At 42.5% G+C, this 22627-nt stretch overlaps 4 protein-coding genes across 6 annotated transcripts; all 4 read right to left on the bottom strand.

Annotated features, from left to right (window-relative positions):
• Window positions 1–120: 120 nt before the first annotated feature.
• On the bottom strand, window positions 121–5079 carry ywhae1 (tyrosine 3-monooxygenase/tryptophan 5-monooxygenase activation protein, epsilon polypeptide 1). 2 transcript variants are annotated; one of them, XM_084674600.1, is made up of 7 exons: window positions 4760–5079; window positions 3559–3758; window positions 3198–3304; window positions 2813–3019; window positions 2435–2571; window positions 2231–2267; window positions 121–1172 (listed from the first exon to the last, which is right to left on the bottom strand). In XM_084674600.1, the coding sequence occupies exons 1-6, from the start codon at window positions 4821–4823 to the stop codon at window positions 2260–2262; spliced, it is 723 nt and encodes a 240-aa protein (XP_084530726.1). In that variant the 5' UTR covers window positions 4824–5079; the 3' UTR covers window positions 121–1172; window positions 2231–2259. The 2 variants fall into 2 exon arrangements, with proteins under 2 accessions (XP_084530726.1, XP_084530725.1); XM_084674599.1 differs by lacking the exon at window positions 2231–2267 and having other exon boundaries at window positions 4760–5078.
• A 254-nt stretch (window positions 5080–5333) lies between these two features.
• On the bottom strand, window positions 5334–9409 carry crk (CRK proto-oncogene, adaptor protein). Its single transcript, XM_084674598.1, has 3 exons — window positions 8878–9409; window positions 7953–8527; window positions 5334–7415 (listed from the first exon to the last, which is right to left on the bottom strand). The coding sequence occupies exons 1-3, from the start codon at window positions 9095–9097 to the stop codon at window positions 7278–7280; spliced, it is 933 nt and encodes a 310-aa protein (XP_084530724.1). The 5' UTR covers window positions 9098–9409; the 3' UTR covers window positions 5334–7277.
• Window positions 9410–10731: 1322 nt separating this feature from the next.
• On the bottom strand, window positions 10732–16504 carry lrrc75a (leucine rich repeat containing 75A). Its single transcript, XM_084673393.1, has 4 exons — window positions 15444–16504; window positions 14138–14266; window positions 13475–13587; window positions 10732–13226 (listed from the first exon to the last, which is right to left on the bottom strand). The coding sequence occupies exons 1-4, from the start codon at window positions 15693–15695 to the stop codon at window positions 12413–12415; spliced, it is 1308 nt and encodes a 435-aa protein (XP_084529519.1). The 5' UTR covers window positions 15696–16504; the 3' UTR covers window positions 10732–12412.
• Window positions 16505–17332: 828 nt separating this feature from the next.
• On the bottom strand, window positions 17333–22354 carry poldip2 (polymerase (DNA-directed), delta interacting protein 2). 2 transcript variants are annotated; one of them, XM_084674526.1, is made up of 11 exons: window positions 22113–22354; window positions 20866–20947; window positions 20434–20531; window positions 20250–20349; window positions 19771–19846; window positions 19551–19658; window positions 19019–19155; window positions 18710–18736; window positions 18456–18581; window positions 18241–18320; window positions 17333–18142 (listed from the first exon to the last, which is right to left on the bottom strand). In XM_084674526.1, the coding sequence occupies exons 1-11, from the start codon at window positions 22346–22348 to the stop codon at window positions 18028–18030; spliced, it is 1185 nt and encodes a 394-aa protein (XP_084530652.1). In that variant the 5' UTR covers window positions 22349–22354; the 3' UTR covers window positions 17333–18027. The 2 variants fall into 2 exon arrangements, with proteins under 2 accessions (XP_084530652.1, XP_084530653.1); XM_084674527.1 differs by having other exon boundaries at window positions 20866–20941.
• Between the last annotated feature and the right edge of the window lie 273 nt (window positions 22355–22627).

The raw sequence follows: 22627 nt of genomic DNA, 5'->3' as shown, positions 1-22627 counted from the left end.
TAGATATTCCCATTGGTCCACTGTGCACATTTCCAACAGGTCAGTCAGTTACCACGGAAACAAAAACAAAGAAGCTCTCAGTGAACCGAACACACACAAAATCAAGAGTAACTGACAGTGTTTAATTTAGATTGTTTAATGTTAATTCCATGCTGTGTTTCAGTAAGAACAATACAGATTATCCATCTGTGGCTCCAGTCAGATATCCAGTAGTACAAATTAGCTTGAGGTTACACATCATGGAGGAATAGAGAAACAGCAAAAGGGAACATAAGCCTAGAGCTTCTTAGAGGGAGAAAGAATCAGAAAGAAACATTAACTCATGCAGGCATTTGGATCTTCTATTTCAGAGGTCCATTTTCTATCAACATAGGTCAAATTGCAACTGGTCTGTTTGTTTTAATAAGGATTTGTGAAACTGCTTGCTAGCAGACACCTAATTAGTGAGTGGGAATACAGTATTTCAGCACAGTACAGTCCAGAACATGACAGAAACATGACAACAGAACCACTAAGGTGTAATAGTTCAGCGCTTTGCTTTACATGGATATCCAGAATTTTGCCAACGTCCTCTGCAAAACTAAAATTAACAAAAGGGCACTTAGTTTTCACTGGCCCTTAAAGGTCAAATGATTTGCATCAGATGTTTTACTAACACACAGATATAACAGCTTCAACAACTAATAGCAGACATCAGTAATAAAAGTTAATTTCTGTAATTACATTAAGAAAAATTCTCAAAATACATCCAGCAACTGATAAAAATATTGAAGAAAAGCATAACATAGAAACATTACAATAATGAAAACCAAGATAAACATTTCAGAACCGCTTGTACCAGGAACAAAAACAAGAATAATCCAGGGACATTTCTTTTCATTGCCTTTCCAATATTGTATTTATTATGTCAATTAAGTGGTATTCATATTTGAATTGAATTAAAGGACTAAAAAAAAAAAAAAAAAAAAAAAAAAAGAAGGAAAAAAAGGAGGAAGAAACGGTGAAACTCACTGACCCCTGAGGCCTGGAGTGGCAGAGGAGAGGAGGCACTGCCTGATGGGTGTGGTGCTGACTCTCACTGAGGGGGGAGGGGGTGGGTGTCTAGTTGGCGGTGATGTTTCACTGGGTCTCTTCCTCAGCATCCTGCAATGCCTCCTTGTTCTGTTCTTCACCTGTTAGGAAACAAACTTATTATCTATCATGACCCTGTTAGCGGTCATTAATCTTCCTGGTGACACAATAGGATTTTAAACATTCAAATATATACAATTTCTGGTAATAATTATATGAAGTAAACATGGCTGTATTTAAATCAAGTTCAAACAGACAATACAGTGCTGGGGGGCGAGTGTATGGCCACCAAGAAGAGAGGTCAGTTTGAACATCAGTGCACTTGAGTTATAAACTAACATTTTGTATCCGTCAAATTAACATTGTCAATTTAATATCTTAAAGGAAGCTACATTCAAATTGACCATATCCCTTAAGGCAAAGGGGTCATGTCCAAAAGCAAACTCTATTCAGGGCCTCACTAAAACCACACCAACAGAGGGGTGAATAAGCCACAGTGAGCCCCCAAGTGGTAGCAGTGAGGAACTTTACTGTGCAACATGCAACCAAGCTTCTTCCCAGACAGGTGATATTCATACATGTTACTGGAGAAAACCTAATCCCAGCAAATTTACTTGAGCTTGGAGACTTGACTATCTGAACCCCATCTTTCATTTAGGGACATGCCCATGTCACCTTTTGCCAAGTATCTGAAAACATTGGGGCAGGATGTTCTCTGCTGTTGAATAGCATTACAGGTCTGATCTGAACCATGAGTTGCTGTTGACTAATGTAACTGTAAATAATGAGCATACAGACGTTGTGTTCACACTGCTCAACACACAGTAAGTGTCACTTCATTTCCAGTTGGTTCTAAGATAGCTTGCAAATGAAGGCCGCTGGAGGGTCACACTATTTAGCAAACTATTTTAGTCAAAGATAATCCAGACTCAAACTGAAAGTGCTTTCGCTACACAAGCTTCAATAAACCCAACTACAAATCAGTTCTCTGTTATATATTAAACACATCCTAAGGCCTTTTTACACGATTCATCTTTGACTCTGGTAACCGTGTGATTGTGGCAGCTGTCTCCATGCAAAGGCGTGAACATAGACCCAAGCAGGAAAGATGCTGGTGAGTAGTTACAGTCCAGGTACATCAGGAGAGGAGAACACTTACTAAGTACATTTTAATACCGTATTCGTTCCTTAGGACTCTACAACAAATGGAGGAAGAAAAGAGGAATGAACAGCAGCAGTGGATTTAAAAGTACCACAGAGGAGGAGGGAAAGAAAGGATGGATGGATGTAAGGAGGTTAACGAGAGCTACTCCTTAGTGATTCTTGAAAGATCCTGGACACGAACAAGCCAGTGAATTCTTACCATCCCCCTGCATGTCTGAAGTCCATAGTGTCAGGTTGTCACGTAAGAGCTGCATGATCAGTGTGGAGTCCTTGTAGCTCTCTTCACTCAGTGTGTCCAGTTCTGCAATAGCGTCATCAAACGCAGCCTTTGCCAACCTGCAAAACAACACAGCATTAAAATGTAGTAGGAAAATTACTGTCTACAATTTTCCAAGTTATTTTCCGACTGGTATTTAATTTAACTATGTGTCGCATAAGAATCTATCTCCATACAGACTCACAAAGTGGTCTTAAACCAACATGCTTAAGTAATTGACATTGAATGATCAGATGTTGTCTTCACTACAGTGGTGTACCAAGCTTCTGGGTATCAGGTGAGAAGAGTGAAGCCTTTTACCTGCATGCGCGGTCTGGTGAATTGAGGATTTCATAGTAAAACACAGAGAAATTAAGGGCTAAGCCAAGGCGGATGGGGTGCGTTGGTGGGAGTTCAATCATGGCGATGTCACTAGCAGCTTTGTATGCCACAAGACTGTTCTCAGCAGCCTCCTTCCTGTCATTGCCTGTGGCAAACTCTGCCAGGTACCTGTGGTAATCTCCCTTCCTGAGGACCAAAACAAATAATACTGAAACTGACAACTGGACACATCTGTGGGGTTCAGGCCCAAGACAGACCCAACCCTCCCTACTTCATGTTACAGCTAATAACCAGATTGCAGGGCTGGCCTCCAACAGGCAGTCTAGAGGATGCATAAAACATGGAGGAAAGAGGGAGTTCTTACATTTTGTAGTAGAAGACCTTGGACTCTCCTGTGTTGGAGGCTGGGATTAGGTGCTTGTCCAGTACATCCAGAATGTCGTTACAGATTGACTTCAGCTCGTTCTCAACCTGCACATAAAAACTCAGTGAATGACCAGCAACGGGACCACCCAAAAACACAAAAGGGACTCATACTTCCAACTCTTAATTTGCTCAACAGTTCTTCCAACGATTGATGAAGGTACGTTTCTTCATTAAATTCAAATTTTATTCCAACCACACACAATACCTGTATGTTGACCATTTACTACAATTTGGCTAGCGATTGTGTATGGATTGTCTCTGTTGAAGACACAAACAGTGACTTTAGGTGGCTTGCCTACCGTTTGCCTGTACTCCCTGATCATTTTCAGTTTGTCTTCCCCGCTCTTGCTTTCTTCCCTCTGTTCGATACTGCTGATTATTCTCCAGGATGCTCTCCGGGCTCCAATCACATTCTTATAGGCCACTGATAGTAGGTTCCTCTCCTCCACAGTAAGCTCAACATCCATGCCGGCCACTTTCTTCATGGACTCTACCATTTCTGTAGGAAAGAGATGCCATGATTCACTATAATGTTAATTTCTACTTTCCCACAACACTGCCAAGACCCAGACACCCTAAACGACTCAATGAATCATCTCATATCACGCCCTGTAATAGTAACCGCCAGTGGAAACCATCCCTCTAAAAACAGCATCTGTCCCATGTCAAACTGACAGGTCAAGGCTTTAAGCATAAGAGTTAATGGAACAGTGAGGTGCATATACAAAATTAAAAACCCAACCCTGATCTGGAAAGTAAATTAGTGGACACTAGAATAACTCCCAGACACCAATACATTTGCTATACGGTGGCGTGGGATTATCAACCATCAATCTAGCTTTAAGTGTGTAAGTAGCTAGCTAATGCTAGTTTAGCGTTCACAATGGAAGAACTTGGTTAACGTAGCACATCTGAAAAACATGTAAGATACCAGGACGTGTGTTCTCTACCATTGATGTTTGCATATTTAGCAATAATGCTAGAGTGGACTAGGGCCGATTCCCGCAGAGTATAACTGTCCCGCTAGCAGAGCTAGCTAATGTTAGCTTTTGCGGCAGTGGCGTGCTAGCTAGAACTTGCTAGCTCTAACGCGGTGAGGTCTAGTTCCACCAATCCGCCATTTTGATTTAGCCCCAATTTTAGCTATTTTAAGTTAGCATCAATAGTACAATCAAAACATCGGCTATATTTGAATCTCTAGTATATAAGTCAATATTTAACGTTGCAGAGGACATTCATTGGGATGGCTTTTAAATATCTAGCTTGTTTATGCAGCAGTCCCCGAAGCTGTCTCAGAGAACAGTCAGAGGGAGGACAGTGAATGGGCGAGATAGCTAGCTACTTAGCCTACTAGTAGCTGGACACAAGCGTCGATGTCTAACTGGGCAGTTAGCTAGCTTGCAAGCTACCTTACAAGCTAGACTGGTAAGCTAGCTAGCGAAGAAAAAAAACAGCGATGATCATGTTCTTCGTCGAATGCTACAATTGTCACTACCTTACCGTCATATCTCTCCGCTTGCTCGGCAAGTTTTGCCTGATAAACTAAATCCTCTCGATCTCCCATTTTGTAGTGAGACGTGGCTTGCTTTCTAGCTAGTGGAGTTACACTGACAAATTTGAATAGCTGGCTAATGAAGGTATTTGAGTCTATCGGCGGTTCCTAGAATATTCAACGGTTTGTTGAGTGGCGTTTCCACCCCACCGGCACAACTGCACAAGTAGTAAAGATGGCGAAAATCTCTATCCGGGATCTAGGAGCACATAGTAGGCTACAGTACACAAGCAAGCTAATAGATCACTCCTCCTTCAGAGAGTGGGGTCGAGTGCATGCATTATAGTGGGACTCTGGGCTCTACCAACATTTTTTTATTTTGTATTCCAGGGATCAGACACAAATCACGACCATTTTACATACAAGATTTGAGTATGCACTTATGTGATAGACACGTCTCAGTCATGTTTTCTGTACTAAATATTTCCTAAAATAGGTAATGTCCAAACCTTCATGTCAAATGGTCAAGTGTACTTTAACATGGTCGTACTGTGCCCAACAAGGAATGTCCAGACACCAATGGTTGCTTTTTATTCTGTAGCCAAGGGTTTACTTTATTTACTATGTATAACACATGTCATGCTACAGAAAATACAAAATCATTTCAATTGTCTTCAAAAAATGAAGTGATATAATACAATGTCACGTTTTAATATTAACAAGATTTCCATTGGCAGTTGGCTACCTTCCCCGTTTTAAAGTAATTAATGTTTACAGTTACAAAAATACAATACTTTTGGATACCTAAAGACATGATGGACATTACAAAACTAATCAACATACATAAATTGAAAGGGCATATGTAAAAGGATATAGTGATAAGTGTAGTGAAATACTGAGGTGGTGGGTCTCAATAAGAGCTTAGGTGAACTACATAGGGAGACAGCACTTGAGTGACTGTGCAAAGGCTCATGATTTATCAAGGCTGAAACTAGAAACTTGAAGAACTGATATTGGGGTGTTTTAACAAGATCTCACAAAGATAACAAGTTAAAACAATCCTGCCATTCGGACACACCCACAATAAGCTGCTATTAACAGCCACACTTGAGGGGCAGAAACAACCATGCTATACAAAGCAAAACCAACAAACTGATAGGATATTGAGAACTGTCACTGATTTTAAAAACATAGTGTGTCAATTATTAATATCACTAAGTGCATTCTGATTACAAAGACCTACCAATGTCACCCTTTCCTTCATGTAAGCAGTAAGATACGTAGACAGAAGCACAAATCAGAGTCCTGAAAGGCATAACCGAAATTGTAGGAATGCTATTCCATGGTGATGATTGTCTTGTGTCAATAATGTAAAAAACAGCATGTTAGTCATATAATTACTTATTCACACATACGTGATTTATCTGAACATGGTGCCAGATCTGAGTCTGTCCCAACTTCATAGGGAGTATCCTATCCTTTACAATAGTCATCATGAGGAAAACTTTTTGAGACATTGTGAGCAATTGGCACAACTGGTACATAAACAAAACACAAATTACAAATATTTAGAGATGTCCAATAAAAGACTAAAGTGAATAGAAGTAGTTATGTGTCAGGACCCAGCCAAAGCACTGAAAAGCAGGTGCGTGTCATCATGACTACATCCACTTGAAACCATTTAAATCAGATTGGACTACTTGATGTTACTTCACAATGCATTGCCTACAATTCTTATTAAAAGGTAAAGTACTTCCAGAAAACGGATGAAATACTGAAAGATAACGGAGATCGATTTTCAGTAGAGGTACATTCATGGCCAGGCACCAGTGAAGAGATGGAGCCTAGTAGAGGTTGTCTGCCATTTCCCAAAAGACAAAAAAAACAAAAACAAGAATGTGCCACAAAGAGTACAAATCTTTTAGCATGTTATGGTAGTCATATTAATACATAAAAATCATTTCATGACAACATGTTCTATTTCTTACAAAAGACTACGTGTACTTGGTCCAGGTTGTAGTGAATATGTTATAAGAGTTTATTTCCATGTAGTGTATCTCCTCACCTTGACAGTACAACAGTGTCTAGCGGCTGACCTGGAGGCAGCTATGACTGTTTTCACTCAGGTTAGGATTTAGGGAAGACGGTCTGATCCTAGACCCACGCCTTAGGTAAACTTCACCTTCACATCTCTGATTACAATCCTGTCCCCCATCTCTCCCTTTAAACCAGTCTCCTCTTCTGGTCAAAGCTGTTTTCTACCAGCCAATCAGAAGCAGCAGATTACTGTCTGTGTCACTATGTTTGTACTTCTCTAAGGGAGCTAAACAAGAAACTAAAGTTGTGTAAATACATGTGAATGGAGTGACAGTGCTAATGATGATGAGGGTCTTAGAAGGTAAATAGGAACCAACGGTGTGGTGCTGTGACGTCATGAGAAGGAGGGGTCTTATTGGTGGAGGAGCATGTCTCTAGGTGGAGTAAGGGTGGGTAACTCGGAGAGGTGAGGGAGGAAAGGAGTCAGTCTCAGCTAAGCTCCTCTTCTGGGTGGTGTTGGTCCAGCAGCTTGACATGTGTGAAGGGGAAGTGACCACGCTTGCCTTTACACTCCCCCTCCCACTGGCCGTTTACGTTGATCTTGGTTACCTTAACCATATCTCCCACCTGTGAACACACACACGCACACACACACGTCTTAAACGACACAATTCAGACAGCAGTTCTAGTTCTAATTGCTCTGTCATATCAGTGCTCGCCCAGCCCTGTTCTCCCAGTCGCACCAGTGACAGTGTGAGGTCAGGAAATGCAGGCTAATCATTAAACCCTCTGAATCCTGCTTAGTCATGTAGCCAGACTGTAAAGTAAACATGTTCTTGCATATACAGACTTGGGAGGCAGGATATTCATTGACATTTCTGTCTTGTCTATGAAATCTACAACTGTAACCAGTGCTAGGTCTTTTTAGAAAACTAGATTACCTCAATATTGATGAAGATGCTAAGACAATTATAAAATGGCTGTTGTTGATTATATTGATAACACTTTTAGATCAACATGGCATTCCTTTGTTTTTATGTGTTTTTGTATTTTAACAGATCCATAGATTCCTAGATTTCTGAAGCACCCATATTTCATTCCTTCCTTCCTACCCAATACTTCGAATGAGAAGGGTTACTTAGATTCTGTATCAAGTTTTGTTACCTCCAAGGCCAAGGCAGTCTTGTCATATGCATTGGGCACTCTCTTCTGAATAGCCCTGGCATAGACTGGGCCGTTCTGAAGGTTTGGTAGGGATGTGGGCTGAGCATACTGGCTGGGGTCTCCCAACAATGGAAGGCCAGGCTGGGGGGTACCAGGGTTGTCTGTGTTTCCTATAGACCCTCCTGCCACACTAGAGCCTCCTGTTAATGCCCCTGCTGTCGAGGTGGGGGAGGCCGGCCGGTACTTCTCCACATAGGGTACAGGTATCATGCCAGCTCGGCCCTCTCCGTTTTGGGCATTCCACCACTGCTCCTCAGGCTTCTCCAGCACACGCAGCACCTCACCCTTCCGGAAGGGGAGGTCCTCATCATCATTCCCGGGGAAGTCAAAGAGCGCTCGGACAAACTCATCCTCTAGCCGAGGAGGAGGGCCGCTAACCAGGGAGAGATGTTTGGACCTGATGATTGGTTCAATCAGCGTAGTGGTGTCCAGGTAATGGATCTTATAGAACTCGAGCAGGGCGGGGAGGGCCTCAAACTCCTGGTCCCCAATACGGAACCTTGGAGCGGTCAAACCTGGAGAACACAGGGTCACAGTGTGTGGTAAAGGTTAGTAGTAGTTAGGTTAAGGGTTAGAGGGGGAGACATCTGGACCAGTTTTGACAACTTCATGATAGCACTAATCCAACTATGATGAGGTTGAGTGGCTGATCATTTCAGCTTACTTCTGTGTGTGAGAGTATGCTGATGGCAAAATAAGTTCAGTGATCACTTTCAAATAGCGATATTGGTGGCAGTTCATCGCGTCTGCTCCAAAGGAACCTGAATGACTTGGCAGCAATAAAGGCATGTATTAGCCTAGCGTTCCATACAATCTATGGGCCAGTATTTTCACTACAGCACATATATGCCAGATGTTTTCTTACCTGAACCAGACTGGCGGTTGTTGCTGATGCTGTTGATTATGTAATGCGAGACTTTAGAATTTTCTGAAACGGATAGCACATAGTCGCCGGGGCTAGTGATCGAGTCTCGGACCAGAAACACCCCGTGCCTCTGTCCTTGCAAGAGAGAAACAGCCTCCTGCCTACTGAGTCTTCCCCAGTACCAACTTGCACGGTCCTCTGCATCAAAATGTCCAGCCATGACTCACTCCTACGCCGATGCTTCACAGGCCTTTCCTTTGCCTCCTCTTATCCCCAACCAACGTTCAACTCATACAAAAACTTTAGCGCGTAGAACACGTTTGGAAAAATGAGACATTTGCAACTCGCCGGCCCGTTTATTTATATTACGACGTAAAAGGACCGTCGTACCACGCGCGGCAATTAATTGAATTTAAATTCTATTGTAATTATCACAGTCAAAACAATGCTTGAAAATGCTATTTTGAATAATACAGTAGCTAACTTGTTACAAGGAACTTCTAAAAATGAAATGGCGGATCCGGGGAAAAGAAAACTGACCCCATTTGGCCGGACGTGACGTAGGTTTTACATGGACGATAAGACACGCCATTACGTTAAGGTAAAATACACAGAGAGAGAGAGAGAGAGAGAGAGAGAGAGAGAGAGAGAGAGAGAGAGAGAGAGAGAGAGAGAGAGAGAGAGAGAGAGAGAGAGAGAGAGATAGAGAGAGAGAGAGAGATAGAGAGAGAGACCATGAAATGATATACCGTAGGCCTACCAAAAATGTATGATATATATATATATTATATATATATTATATGATATACTATAACACAGTCAATATCAGTGGAGGCTATTAGATAACTCCCATACAAAATCCATGTTGAGGGGCTCAAAAGCGGGTTATCTCTGCATCAATATTTTTACCCAACCCTATCGACAGCAATCGATTTGAATTGTCAATTTATAATATGCCTATATAAATGTAATTTATTGTCGGATGTGCTATTTTCTTTGTAATCTGAGTACCTTTCTAGCATTTCTAAGACTTTTTTCTCAAGTTTAATTGATTCCTGGCTGGCGGGCTTCACCTCCATGACATGTAGTTTACGCCTTCATTTTATTTAAATAATGTGTAATTAAAACGAACCCACTATAATACTTTTTGTTAACAGTGTCCTTAGCATAGGATACAGCCCACTAGTACTGTGTTGAATTTCAAATACAAATGTTGACAACCATTCTTGTCAACAAGAGCCTACTTTTTCACATGCAAGTTAGATGTCTGGCCACCTGATGTCAGTCTAGTCCCAGTAGTGTATCTCGAGGGTAGGACTTAATGGACCTCGGTCGATGGGCAGGAGCATTAAGAAAAGTAAGCGTAAACATATCGTCGTAAAAAAAAATATATATATATATGTATATTTATATATAAATAATGTGTTATCGGTCCACATGTGGACTACTTGTGGTAGAAACATCGGGGGAAATGTTTTACCTATTCATCTTGGCTTAGTGAGAGCCTGCCTAGACTGTAGTCACAGTTGCTGTCCAGCTTGACAGAGTTTGGGCAGTTCCATCAATCAAAGAAGTCTCAGAGCAACAGTCATCCTGTCTTAGTCAGTCTGACTGAGCTCGTTATTGATAAAACAAAGATGGATACCCATATATGGAAATGTGTTATTTTGGGGGGAAATGCTTGGGAAGAAATTTGGAGCTGATGTTCTGGGCAGCATTCCTACATTTTGGAGAAAGAGAATGAGAACACAGAGACTAAATACCGGTAGTTATACTCAATCGTAGTTACCTAACCTCAAACTTAACCCATAGACATACAGTATTGTACCAACAACACAATAAAAATGTATTTGTTTATTTTTATTTAATCATGGCAAGGCATCAAGTCATCAGGTTTGAAACGTCACGTTTATATAGGGTTCATTCTAAAATGTATGCTTTGGACACTATGTCTGCATTTATACAAGAGTAAACACAGACAGAGGGTGTAAGCGAGACAAATTGCTAAAAGATTTGTAGACGATCCTGGAAGTGAAGGAAGCCCATGGGCTGTGAAGCTGCTGATCCAGGACATAATTTACTCACTACCACTAACAGGAAAACAGAACAATTGTGTATGTACGCTAAACCAAGAGTAGACCATAGAAGTTACAGAAAACATACACAACCGTTCAATAGGACTATCTCTGAAGAGAGAGTTTGTCTTCAAAGACCTGAGAATCGAGGAAACGTAAAAAATAAAAAAGTGTATAGGGGTGCCTCACGTAGCCTTCCTTATGGGAGTGACATTGCTCTAGAGCCTCTATATAAGGTTATTGTTTCATTCTGCTTTGAATGCATTGAATGTTGGCTAACTGCACCCATGTAGAACATTTCCCTGCATGGTTGGCAACCATGATCACCATGAATATTCAGGAGCCATTGAGTTTAAAGGGTCAAATTGACATAATGTCAAACACATTATGACGTATTTATGATGACTGACCCACGTGGAAAAAAACACTAGCTAGTGGACAGCTACACAGGCTACAGTGTTGCCTAAGGGATGTACTACTTCTGGACAGACCTGTAGGCTATAGTTAAGTATGCAGACTTGTTTACATGCGTAATGCTAATGTATGCAGACTGGTTTACATGCATGATGATAATGTTTTAGCCAAGTGAATAAATACAGCACTGTAAGCATTTAAAAGCTATATTTAAGAGGAAAGGTTAGATGAAAAGGTGGCTGGATCTTTGGATCCCTAATCCTAATTTAGTTACTATTCCCTGTTGGCCCTTGCGTTTTTTTCACCAAACACCTCAAAGCAGCATATTCCTCCATTGCATACTTAACTGATATTGAGTCCAAAACACTTTTACCACCAAAGTGCTGCTCAGTCCAATAACTCAGTCATAACATGAGTGACTACTCATTCTGAAGCATACAATAAGCATCTGAGAACAGAACTGTGAACAGAGACAGAAGAGAACAGGCCTGTCTTACTCAACCCATTATACACTGTCTGTCTGTCAGTATTCCAGTCTGTCTGACACAAACAGACTGGAAGAAAGTGCCAGGCACATATAGGCATATATACAATCGCAGGACAGGCTCAGCAGGGACAATCTGAGCCCCCTAATTTGTGTAAGAGTTGACATGAATAACAAACCTACATTTGTTCATGTAGCAGTTCTTAAACTATCATACAAATGTTTCCTATGCTGGAAGACGGAAAAAACATCTGTATGCTGTGCTCCAAAGGAAAAATAAGATGACCAAAAACATGATTCAAATATTACCTTCTCTCATAACGATGCACTCCTGTCTAGCAAACTAATCTCAACAGAGGTTATCTTAAACGTGTCTGAAGTGACTAGCAATCTCTACTCTCTTTCTTCCTCTTCTTTTCTTTTTCTACACAATCTCTACATTTGCTTCTCTCCTTTTCCATACACCATTTCAGTCTTTTTTGCTCCTCTTATACTCTTCTTTCTCTCTGGACAATACTTTGCCATGGAAGGTAAATACAAGAAGAGAGAAAACAGGCTTCCATCAAGTCAGATGATCTGATTTGTAAGTCCCATAATCACCACCCTCCTCTCTCATTGGCTCGATGGCTCCTGAGGAGTTCAGAGATGGGCTGGAGCAAGACGGATTGGAGGAATTGCTGTGGGTGTCGTCCTCCTCCCTCTCAGCCCTTACCACCCTCCCCTGTGACTCCTCCCTCTTCCTCTCCTTCCCCTTCTCCTCCATGGTCCACATGCTGTCCTCCAGCTCATCCTCCTTTCCCTGCACCTCTCTATCAAAGTCCAGCAGCTCCTCCATCATCTCCTCTATCTCCGTCTCTCCGTCCATCTCCCCTTCCACTTCAGAGCGCAGCTCCCCCATGCTCTCTGTCCTGTTAGCGTCATCATCGTCACCTCTACCTTCCGGTTCGCTGACCTGGCTCTCTCCAAACTCTAGGATGGTAGGGAGGTTCCCCTGCTTGGGACAGCGCTTTCTCAGGCTGAGCAGGAAGGGCTGAGGCAGGGAGAAGATGTCCACGTTGTTGCCCAGGTCAATCCAGGTCACACCGGGGAAGCTGTCCGGGTCCTTCAGGCTGTCCGTCAGCTCCTTGAGCACAGCACGCGTCAGACGGTTGCCGTTCAGCGCCAGGGTCTCCAGATGTGGCAAAGCTGCCAGGGTGGGCAGCAGCAGGAGGAAGGCCTCGTCTGTGAGCTCGGTGAAGCCAAGCTCCAGGCTACACAGGGTGGCCGCATGACGCTGCAGGTGGCAGCACAGCCGCTCCATGTCCCTCACTACAAGGGGAATCCCTGATAGGTCCAGCGCTCCATTGGGGGGAGGAGTGGACAGCACCACCTTAAGACTGTGTGTGTGTAGGAGGGGGTACGGGGTGGTTAGAGGGAGGGAGAGTTGTTAAGTGGTGAGCACTTAGTTAAATTAAAGTTGAATGCAGCATAAGATGAGGCAAGGCAGAACAGTGTGCTTATTGTAAGCAGTAGCCAAAAAGCTCTGAATGAACTCGGGCTTGGACAGAGAATACGATGATCACTGCCTCAACAGCAACACACTTTATACATAAACACACATGCACACAGCAATGCATATCCTCACCATGCTTGAGGCTTCCTCTTTAGAAGACCCCGGCGTCTCCACTGAGAGTGAGGACTAAGGTGATAGGTCAGTTGGCGACACACCTTCTCCATGGCGCCCAGAGAATCCCCCTCCTGAAAGTCAGGGAGAAGGGCAGAAGGACAGAGGAACAGGTTAATCATTGTTGACAGGAGGTCATAATGAAGCGAGAGAAGCAGATAGGGACAGAAGGGAGAAGTGAGGAGCTAAGAGGAGTGAAGAGCAAAGAAAAACACACGAGAGAATCACAGGATGTGAGCTGAATTAGAAATGAGAGAGGACCAACCAAGACAGCACACAGAGAAAGACAGATAAAGAAGGAATCTGTAGATCATCAACACAGATACAAAAGGTTTACATATCACCCATTCTATCTCTCTTCCTCTCTCTTCTCCATGTCCCTAATGGATTGTTACTTTCACACACATCTTTCCATCTTTTTTAATACAAACACACATCGTTCAACACTCACAGCACAAGCAGTTAGAGTGTCTCTAATCTAATAGTGAGACCAAGACAGTCAGGAGGATGGGACTCTTATAGCATCTGATATTACGGCATGTCTGTTTATGTTGTACACAAGCACTTGCTTCTACAAAATAAGGTAACTGACCACAATATGAAAACATAATAGGTGTGCCCTACCGTCTTAGGGCAGTGGACATATCTGGCCAGACTGATGATGAGGTCGTGAGTGATGGGGTCCACCAGATTCCTGAAGCTGGCGTAGCGGTACAGCACATCATCCAGCGATGTGGACTCCATCCCCAAGTCCTACACACACACACAGGTGGGGGTTAAGGGTTTGTGCTTGTGTGATGTCATACATAACCTATGTCTTCCTTTATAATGAGAAGCTATGAAGCTTAAATAGATCATTCACAATTTATATTCCACATTAGTGAACAAAAATTGCATTTAAGCAACAATTAATTATTATGTTTGCCCAGTAACCAATTTTGTATATGTAGATCTTAATTGAAACAAAGACACTGTCAAATAAATATCCTTACTCAATCAGAGGAATGCTAACTGAAACAGAGAAGGTAACTTATACAGAGATGCTAACTAATAACGACAGCTAACTCAGACAGCAATGCTGAAAGATAATGTTAACTGAGTCAGAGATAATAACTGTGCATACCATTTTAGCTTTCAACAAGGTTCCTGTTTATTTAATGAACTCTTGTTTATTCAAAACCTCAGACTATTGCCACAGTTTTCGGAAAACAATGCACCTGGACAGCAGAGACAGATTTTCTCAATGCTATAGAGCATCTCCCTTTCTGGCCCAACCTCTCTTCCACTCTTCTACTCCTCGCCTCCCCCTCAACCATCACAACCTTTTGTTTTAATCACTGCTCTTTAGATCCATAACAGCAGGACAATCCTTTGAGGCTTGGGATTGGTTGACCTTTAGCATGATCCACTATATTCTCATCATGCTATGTAGTTGTTTACAAAGCTGATAACTCATCACTCATCTGAGACCAGTCAAAAATGTATGTATGTGTAGCCTATCTTGTCAAATCAACCACACTAAGTTTAAACAAACTATGTCCAATTTTCTTTGCCATTTAACTTCCTTTGCTTTCCCTCTTCTCAATCTCCATCTCATTCACTGGAATTTTGTTTGGGATCAAATAAGTCAACATAATTCATCTTCTTACTCCCTCTATCTTCTGCCATTTTCCTCTTCTCCATGATTCTTTCTTTTTGAATGACTTCTCTGGGAAAGTTAAATACAACAAAACAACTGACAGCCTTACCTGGTCTATCTGTCAAAGCTGTACAGTATATCTCTTTCCCCAATTAGGTAGCCATGTTTATTTCAGATTTTGAGAGAGAACTGTGGTCAACAGCTTTGTTAGGCATCAATGAGGGTCTGTGTGTAGCAGGTTAGGGGTTCTTATGTAGCAGTACCACAAAGATGGAGACTGAGGAAAGCTACCTGTCGGAGTGTCTTCAGCATCTCTGTGGCCTCATCCTGTCGGCCCTGCCTGGCGAGTAGCAGCATGTCCTGGATCATGCAAATACGCCGCTGGTAGGGGGGTGCCGTCCCGCCACGGCCCAGGCGATCACCTGACCTCAACATGAATGAGGCAAAGATGTCACCTCTTTCTTTGCTTGGTGTCCGTTTCCAGCCATGTTGTGGGCTAGGTCCAGTATCTGGGCCTGCTCCTTTGGTCTGTCTGGCACCCATCTTCTTGATGGTTTCAATGTGAGCTGCAGTTAAGACTTGATGAAGGGGGGAAATGAGTTTGAACCTTCTATATTGTGCTAACCATATTTTAATACCGGTTTAGTACTGGTTCAAGTTAAGTTCAGAACTAGCTGGCGTCCTGATGCCAGGTGAAGACTTCAAGACTTTCACTAGTCTGGCCTGCGAGACATAACTCTACTTTTGGAATTGCAGCATCAACAAAGATTTGTATTTGAAGTTGGTCTTGTAATGAGACAGTTGGTGAAGAGCCTGTGGTGTTGGCTCCTTGAAATTGAAAGTCTAACCAAAAAAAGCTCTCCATCAATGACCATAACTTTTGTTGTGCAATATGTTGTCTCACATGAATCCAATAATATTTGCAGTAGCCTATGTTAAATATCTGACAATGACATTGATGGCGACACTCCGCCTTGTAGTCCAGTCACATAATCGGTCATTTTAATCATTACTAGCCTAAGCCCCAATTCATGCTGAACCTTTGAGTCCAAGAAAAATCCCGTTAGGTCGGGAAGAGCTCCAATGATGCTGCAAGTCGCATAGCCAAACACATTTGAGTGCGCACTCCTTTCCTCAGCAAAGTCCTTAAGCACACATTTCTATTGGACACCGTCTTGGATCTAAATAGCAATTGCTGCCCATTACAGCGGGGAAATATTAAGTTTTTTTAATTCTATAATTTTTCGCGCTGGTGTCGTCTCCCGGACTCCTTGTTGTTAAATCAAGAATTTGAGTATCTCAAGCAAGACAACGTTTGTCAAACGTAAGAACAAGAAACACGCCAAAAAGCAGAAAAATAGAGACAGGGCATGGTATTGTTTACATCCTCAATGGTTCTTTCCTCTGTCGACCGAGCTTTCCAAATAATTCGTAGGCTACATATGATGCGATGTAGGCTACGTCTCACGGAGGATTTTGCCTTTGTTTTTCCAAAAACATTACATCATTCTCACGAATGAATATCCGTAAAAATCTATCGCAACTTAAAAACTGTCGCAAATCAGCGGTTCTGAACTAAACATATATATTGGGTCACGCCAAGAAGACTGGCTCAAGGTGGATAGATTCTAGACTGAATTATCGCCAGTGCGCGCAGTGCGTGTGCGCCTCTTTCACCGCGCACAGGGCAGGGAGGGGCTGGTTTGAAAAAACGTCCAACTATTTTCTTCGTGAGAGATGCCAAGACCAGCAAAACAAATTAGCTTCCTATAGCCTATAGGCTACCACATACTACACTGAGGTTTTTAAGGATGAACAAACTTTGCCTACACATGGCACGTAAGCTTAGCATAAGAATGGAATGCATACATATTCTATTGTGTCCGACTTTCCAGTGGTGTAACATGATGACAGTGAACACTTCAAAGACTGGCTATTTTTAGGGCCAATATCCAGCTGCTCACAAAGGTGGCACCTCATCGGCAGAGCAGACTGAACGAATGTGTATCCCCCTAGTGGTGACCATATTGGCCTGGCCGGCACTTCGACGTCAGGGAACGTAGACATTTGTCTGAAACAGCAGGTGAGCTGAAAGCTGACAAGACAATATTAAGTTATCGCACCAGCCTGTGAAACTGTTCTGCCTCTTTGACAATATCAAAAGAAAATAAATCAAACCATTGTCAAAATGTACATTTCTTTATTAGTTTTGACTTTACAACTCTATTTACAGTATTATACTTAGACGGTCTCACAGTTAGCTCGTTCATCCTTTCTCAAAATGTACTCAAGGTAAGAGGACCAACTAGTTACCACAACTGTATCTTCAAAAAAACTGATGAGAGCTACATCAGTCCTTCTCACAGAGATAGACACAGACAGCTTAGTCTGAGCAAGGCACAGCAGATGCACTTCCTCTCCTAAACTAGGCTTCAGCCAGATCAGAAGGGTTAGGTTGCAATTCGGGCCTGGCACAACACCAGGATCCAGCCTGATAAAAAAGATGCAGACATGGTCTCCCCATTACATTCAGGGTGTGGATGATATTGCCTTAATACCAACAGTGGAAAACACCAATAACAATAGCACACCCTTACTGTTTGAAAACCTCCCTAAATCTGAACTCACACGCTTTCTCTCTGCACTCACTCCTTTGTTGCCTCATACTGACCCCTCTAGAAATGTTAGGCTGGTACAACCAGATGCAATGTCGGGTGAACATTAATTCCTGTTTATAAATGAACATATCTAAACCTGCTCATAATTACAATGTTTTTCAAAACTCTCACAACAAAATGTATGTAAGGAGGATGGGTATGTTTGATCCGTTCCTCAGCATGGCTTATCCCATCTTTGTTGCAGCGCCAGGGTGGATTTAAAAGGTGTAGCCAGCAGGGGGGGCCTTGTCATCCTTGTTGCTCTCCAGGGAGAACGGAGGAATACGCACATCAAAGTGGGAGCCATCAGTTCTCTCAATACGGAACGTCCCCCTACACACAGGAAGGAATGAAGAAACAAAGAAAAAAAGATGTTTTTTTTCTTCATTTTGATTGCGTATTAAGGGTGAACAATGAAGGCTGCTTCTCACCACATGTGTCCACTGGGTGCCTGCAGAGACACGTGACTGCTGTACTGGAAGGCTGGCTGCTCCTTGGACAACACTGGCTCCTGGAGGAACACAAACATACACCAGGGGTCATAGAACACAGTGATGTGAGGTTGCATACCTCAATCGTCACATTCAAGAACTTTCAAAATACAATGGGAGTGTTTCTGATGGACAGAGTATGTGATGCTACGCACACGTCCCACCACTCCTCGCCCTCTGACGGTCTCCAGGGTTCCTGACAGACTGAAAATCCTCCAGTGTCTCTCTCTCAGCTGAACCACCTCCTCCCCCATGTTCTCCAGACGGATACAGTACCGCCACTGTGTATACACACCAGCAGCAAGTTCACATATCCTGTTCATACTCAATACCAGTGACCTGGGAATTGTGATAGTGTGTCTTGCTAGGAAGGTCCCTCATTAATCAGGAAAATAATAGGGCTGCTTACCCAGTACACATGGGAGTTCTGTGCCTCCTGAAAGAAAAAGGGTTATTTGTTATGTTTTGAACATATTCCTATGTAGAAGGACCCGTCTTTCACACCATTGGTACCCTTACAGAAAAGGATAGGAACCTCAAACCCTCATGCCCTTGTAGAAAAGGATAGGAACCTCAAACCCTCATGCCCTTACAGAAAAGGATAGGAACCTCAAACCCTCAAGCCCTTGTAGAAAAGGATAGGAACCTCAAACCCTCATAGAAAAGGATAGGAACCTCAAACCCTCATGCCCTCGTAGAAAAGGATAGGTTCCCGTACCCTCATGCCCATGTAGAAGGGGATGACAGTAACTCTGATGTTCTCTGTGGTCTCGCGATGCACATCCGACAGCTCCAACCAGGGGTGGTTCTTCTCCTGCCATGCCTTCAAGGTGTCCCGCTCAGTAAATGGTGGCGCTAGTTACCCATACAGGAAAGCCATTTAATCAAACATGGCTGACATGCCCGATCAAATACCTACGTATAAATGCCATGGTGTACTACATAACCATTCTTCTGCATTTTTTACACTGTCATTTAAACTCTTCACACACACTGAACTTTGAGGTGATTTAACCAATAGACACACAGTATATTGTATATGAATAGCACATCAGTCATGTGACATGACTAACCAGCACACACACAGAATCCTGATATGGCTATTTTATTTTCAAGAGTGAGATCTAACAGTTTTGGACTTCTGAAATAATCATAACAAGATTATGACATGAGTGCTGGCCATCCATTCATTATTGGTGACTAAACCTGTTCCTATCCCACAGTTGTAAGAGATCATGTGAAGGAAATACTTTTGGCAGGGTTGAACATGAGGAAGCGCTCAAACAGCTCATGCTGGATGGGGACCTGCTCTGCAGAGTTGTATGGCAATATGTCTTCATGGCTCACATAATCCAGACCTATGAGAAGGAGACAAAAAGAGAGGGAGCCAGAGAGAGCGTTAGAGCATTTCCCTACATAAAAATACAAGTCTTCCTCTAGTCACGAATCCACCTGTTCTTCTGTTGCTACCTGGGATGGCGTAGAGGGCTCTGCTGTCATCATGATTGGCCAGAAATGTAACTGCTTCAGTCTGGGACCTCTGGGACTGGTAACACAAGAAACAACAATAAGACGTAGGTCTTAATGATGTAGGTAGCAGCACTACATGAACCCAGGAAGAAAGTAACCTTTTTTTTTTTTTAAGGATCAACAGGAGCCGAGTATTTCTTTGACTACAGCTTGGTTGTAGGCTTGGTGTAAGACTAAGAGTTAGAGGTTAAACTCTTAGATACTCTTGAAGCATTGCATTATGATATTCTAACTTCTACGCAGAGTGCAAGAGGAGTGAAAAATATAGATATTTAACCATCACTAATAGGGGTCTAACAATACAACTATTCGTATTGATCAGTTCAGTATGAGGCTTTCGGTTTGGAGGCCAACAGGGCTAAAACAAACATTGCGTCACAGCTAATGGTGGTAGTGGAGCCAACCATTGCAGTACTTACTATGTGGGGGCAGTCCCTAGTGTCGATGAGCACTTGATAGTAGGTGTGAGTCTTCCCCTTCACTTCCTTAGAGCCGTGTGGCCCAGGAGGCTCGGGCTTACTGGAATAAACAATCACACAGGTGAGGAAATCTGACCATGGGTTTGGGTGAGTCGACATGTCCAACAAAGTTCTGTTTATGTACCTTTCAGACATGGGCGGGGTAATATCTCTGTCGTAAAGCCTGGCGTGCCATGGGAACAACACAATCCCTCTGTAGCCAAACACACTGTGGAGGAACAGCTAGGGAGACGAGACATGACCTGGGTTAGTCCATCCTGTGGTTTACCTGGTAACCTGAAAGGCCAGGGCTGGTCCTAATATCAGGAGATATTACACTCCAATTAACATGCAATCCAATGGGAATAAATAAGTGTGTACTATCATAGGGTTATGTGCAGTAATACTACTATCATAAAACATTACAATCACTGCTTACTGTTATTATATGCAATCAAGCAACCACCAGTTTTAGTGAAAATGTAAATTAAGTTGTGAAGTTAGCGAGAAGGAAAATGTGTGGCTTTGTTAAGTCTTATGTGACTGGAGTGTGTTAACATATTAGTCTTTCTCTTACCTGTCCCGTTTCATATTTGCCATGCTGTTTTGGCGCCTCAAACACTCCCACAGTCTCCAGAACCTTTCCCTCCGGCCTGTTCCTACCAAACACAGACTGTGACACACTGGAACTATATCCCAATCTTTATCACCATCTCTTTAACATTGGAGCTAAATCACAGTTCTTTATCACCATCCATATACCATTGAACCTATATTCCACTATGATGACACAGAAAGTATAACCATATAGCAAAAACATAAAACAATTGGTATCCTACAATTTTAACACTAGCCTAAATACCGTTGCAGTTGTAAAAGTGGTCTGAAATCTTATCTGGCAGCAAAAATATAACTCACCATCACAATCCTGTGGAATTAATTAGCACTGTAACACCAGCTGTGACATTACACTACACCATAACACTCCCTAACAGTGTCAACAAGTAACCTAAATGACCTACTGGCAATCCTGTATTCCCATCTGTGAGAAATCCACAGGCATTTTTATCTGATACAAAATCAATCTATCGCCAATCAACATGACACCTGGCTCTTCTTATTGCCATGCCACGCTCTCTCTCAGCAATGGTTCAGAGCCAGCCCCACAGTGAGATAGTAAATACCTTTGGCCTACTTTCTCTTAGAACCTACACAACGCTGTCCTCATCTAGGCCTAGCCTTCGGATTAAATTGCTTTCTAGAGACTATATTGTAGCACATCATATGTATGAATCCTACTTCTGACTAAGGTCAACCCAAGTGCAGCTATTGTTTGTACTGTACCTGTGTGTAGCCTGCATCAGGCAATCTGGAATGAGCCTGAGGTTAAAACTCCTCACTGTGTATTTCAGTAGTGTCCATACGTTCCTTTTATACTTTCTACTCACACTGTCAATTAGAGGACACGATGTCGACATATAGTTCTAATGCTTAATACGCTTCATGGTGCACACCGAAGGCAGTGGAAAAAGTCGTCGAGGAGATTAAAGTAGCTAGCTAGCTAGTAGCAGCAGCACAATGATCCTGTAGGCTCCATTTGACAAGTAGTTTTCTGGGCTGCTTTACATGTGTGGGTCTCATGATGAATGCGTTAGTTAAATGGACAGGAACCTTTGGTAGATATGTATGCCAAATTCACATTATTTTTTTCACCGTGTTATCTCAAAGACAAATTGGCTCCTACGCACCACCAGTGCAACCTGCTTAAGAAAAGGACAGCTAGTACTAGTTGTGTGGCTAGCTGGCTAGCTTGAGAGCGCTTACCGTGACGACATGAACCTCGTCTGTTGAATGTTCGGCAGTCTGCACGTTAAACACTGTAAACGGGGTCTTTTTAATTCGGGCCGAGTACTATTGTAAATAATACGCAACATTCTTTGTGTATTTTTCTTGTTATATTTACTGACAGTCGTCAGAAATCCTTGTCGTATCGCACAGGCAGCCATCTTTCTTTCTGTGTGCTTACGCATGCACTGTCGTAGGTGTGTCATCATAAGCATGCTGATGTTAAATGTAAGTGTGCAACACTGGCTTGTAGGTTAGCTACTCTGCAGTGTTGAATGCTATCAAACTGTAATGGCCACAGGATCTCATTAAAACAGGACATAAGAGTGTCATTTATTTCAAAACGGATGTATATAATTATAGCCATAGGCTACTACTGTTTCAATGACAAAGAGATGGAAACTGGAAAAGCACTATTGGAAATATGACCTGGCTGAGCAACACTCAGTCCAACCTGCAGGGGCAGGCACATTTCTGAAATCGGAAAAAAAAAA

Source organism: Hypomesus nipponensis, chromosome 15 (assembly GCF_054491055.1).
Source record: "Hypomesus nipponensis isolate SF chromosome 15, ASM5449105v1, whole genome shotgun sequence".
Lineage (NCBI taxonomy): Eukaryota > Metazoa > Chordata > Actinopteri > Osmeriformes > Osmeridae > Hypomesus > Hypomesus nipponensis.
Note: the sequence above shows the minus strand (reverse complement) of the source record. Positions and strands in the feature narration are given on the sequence as shown.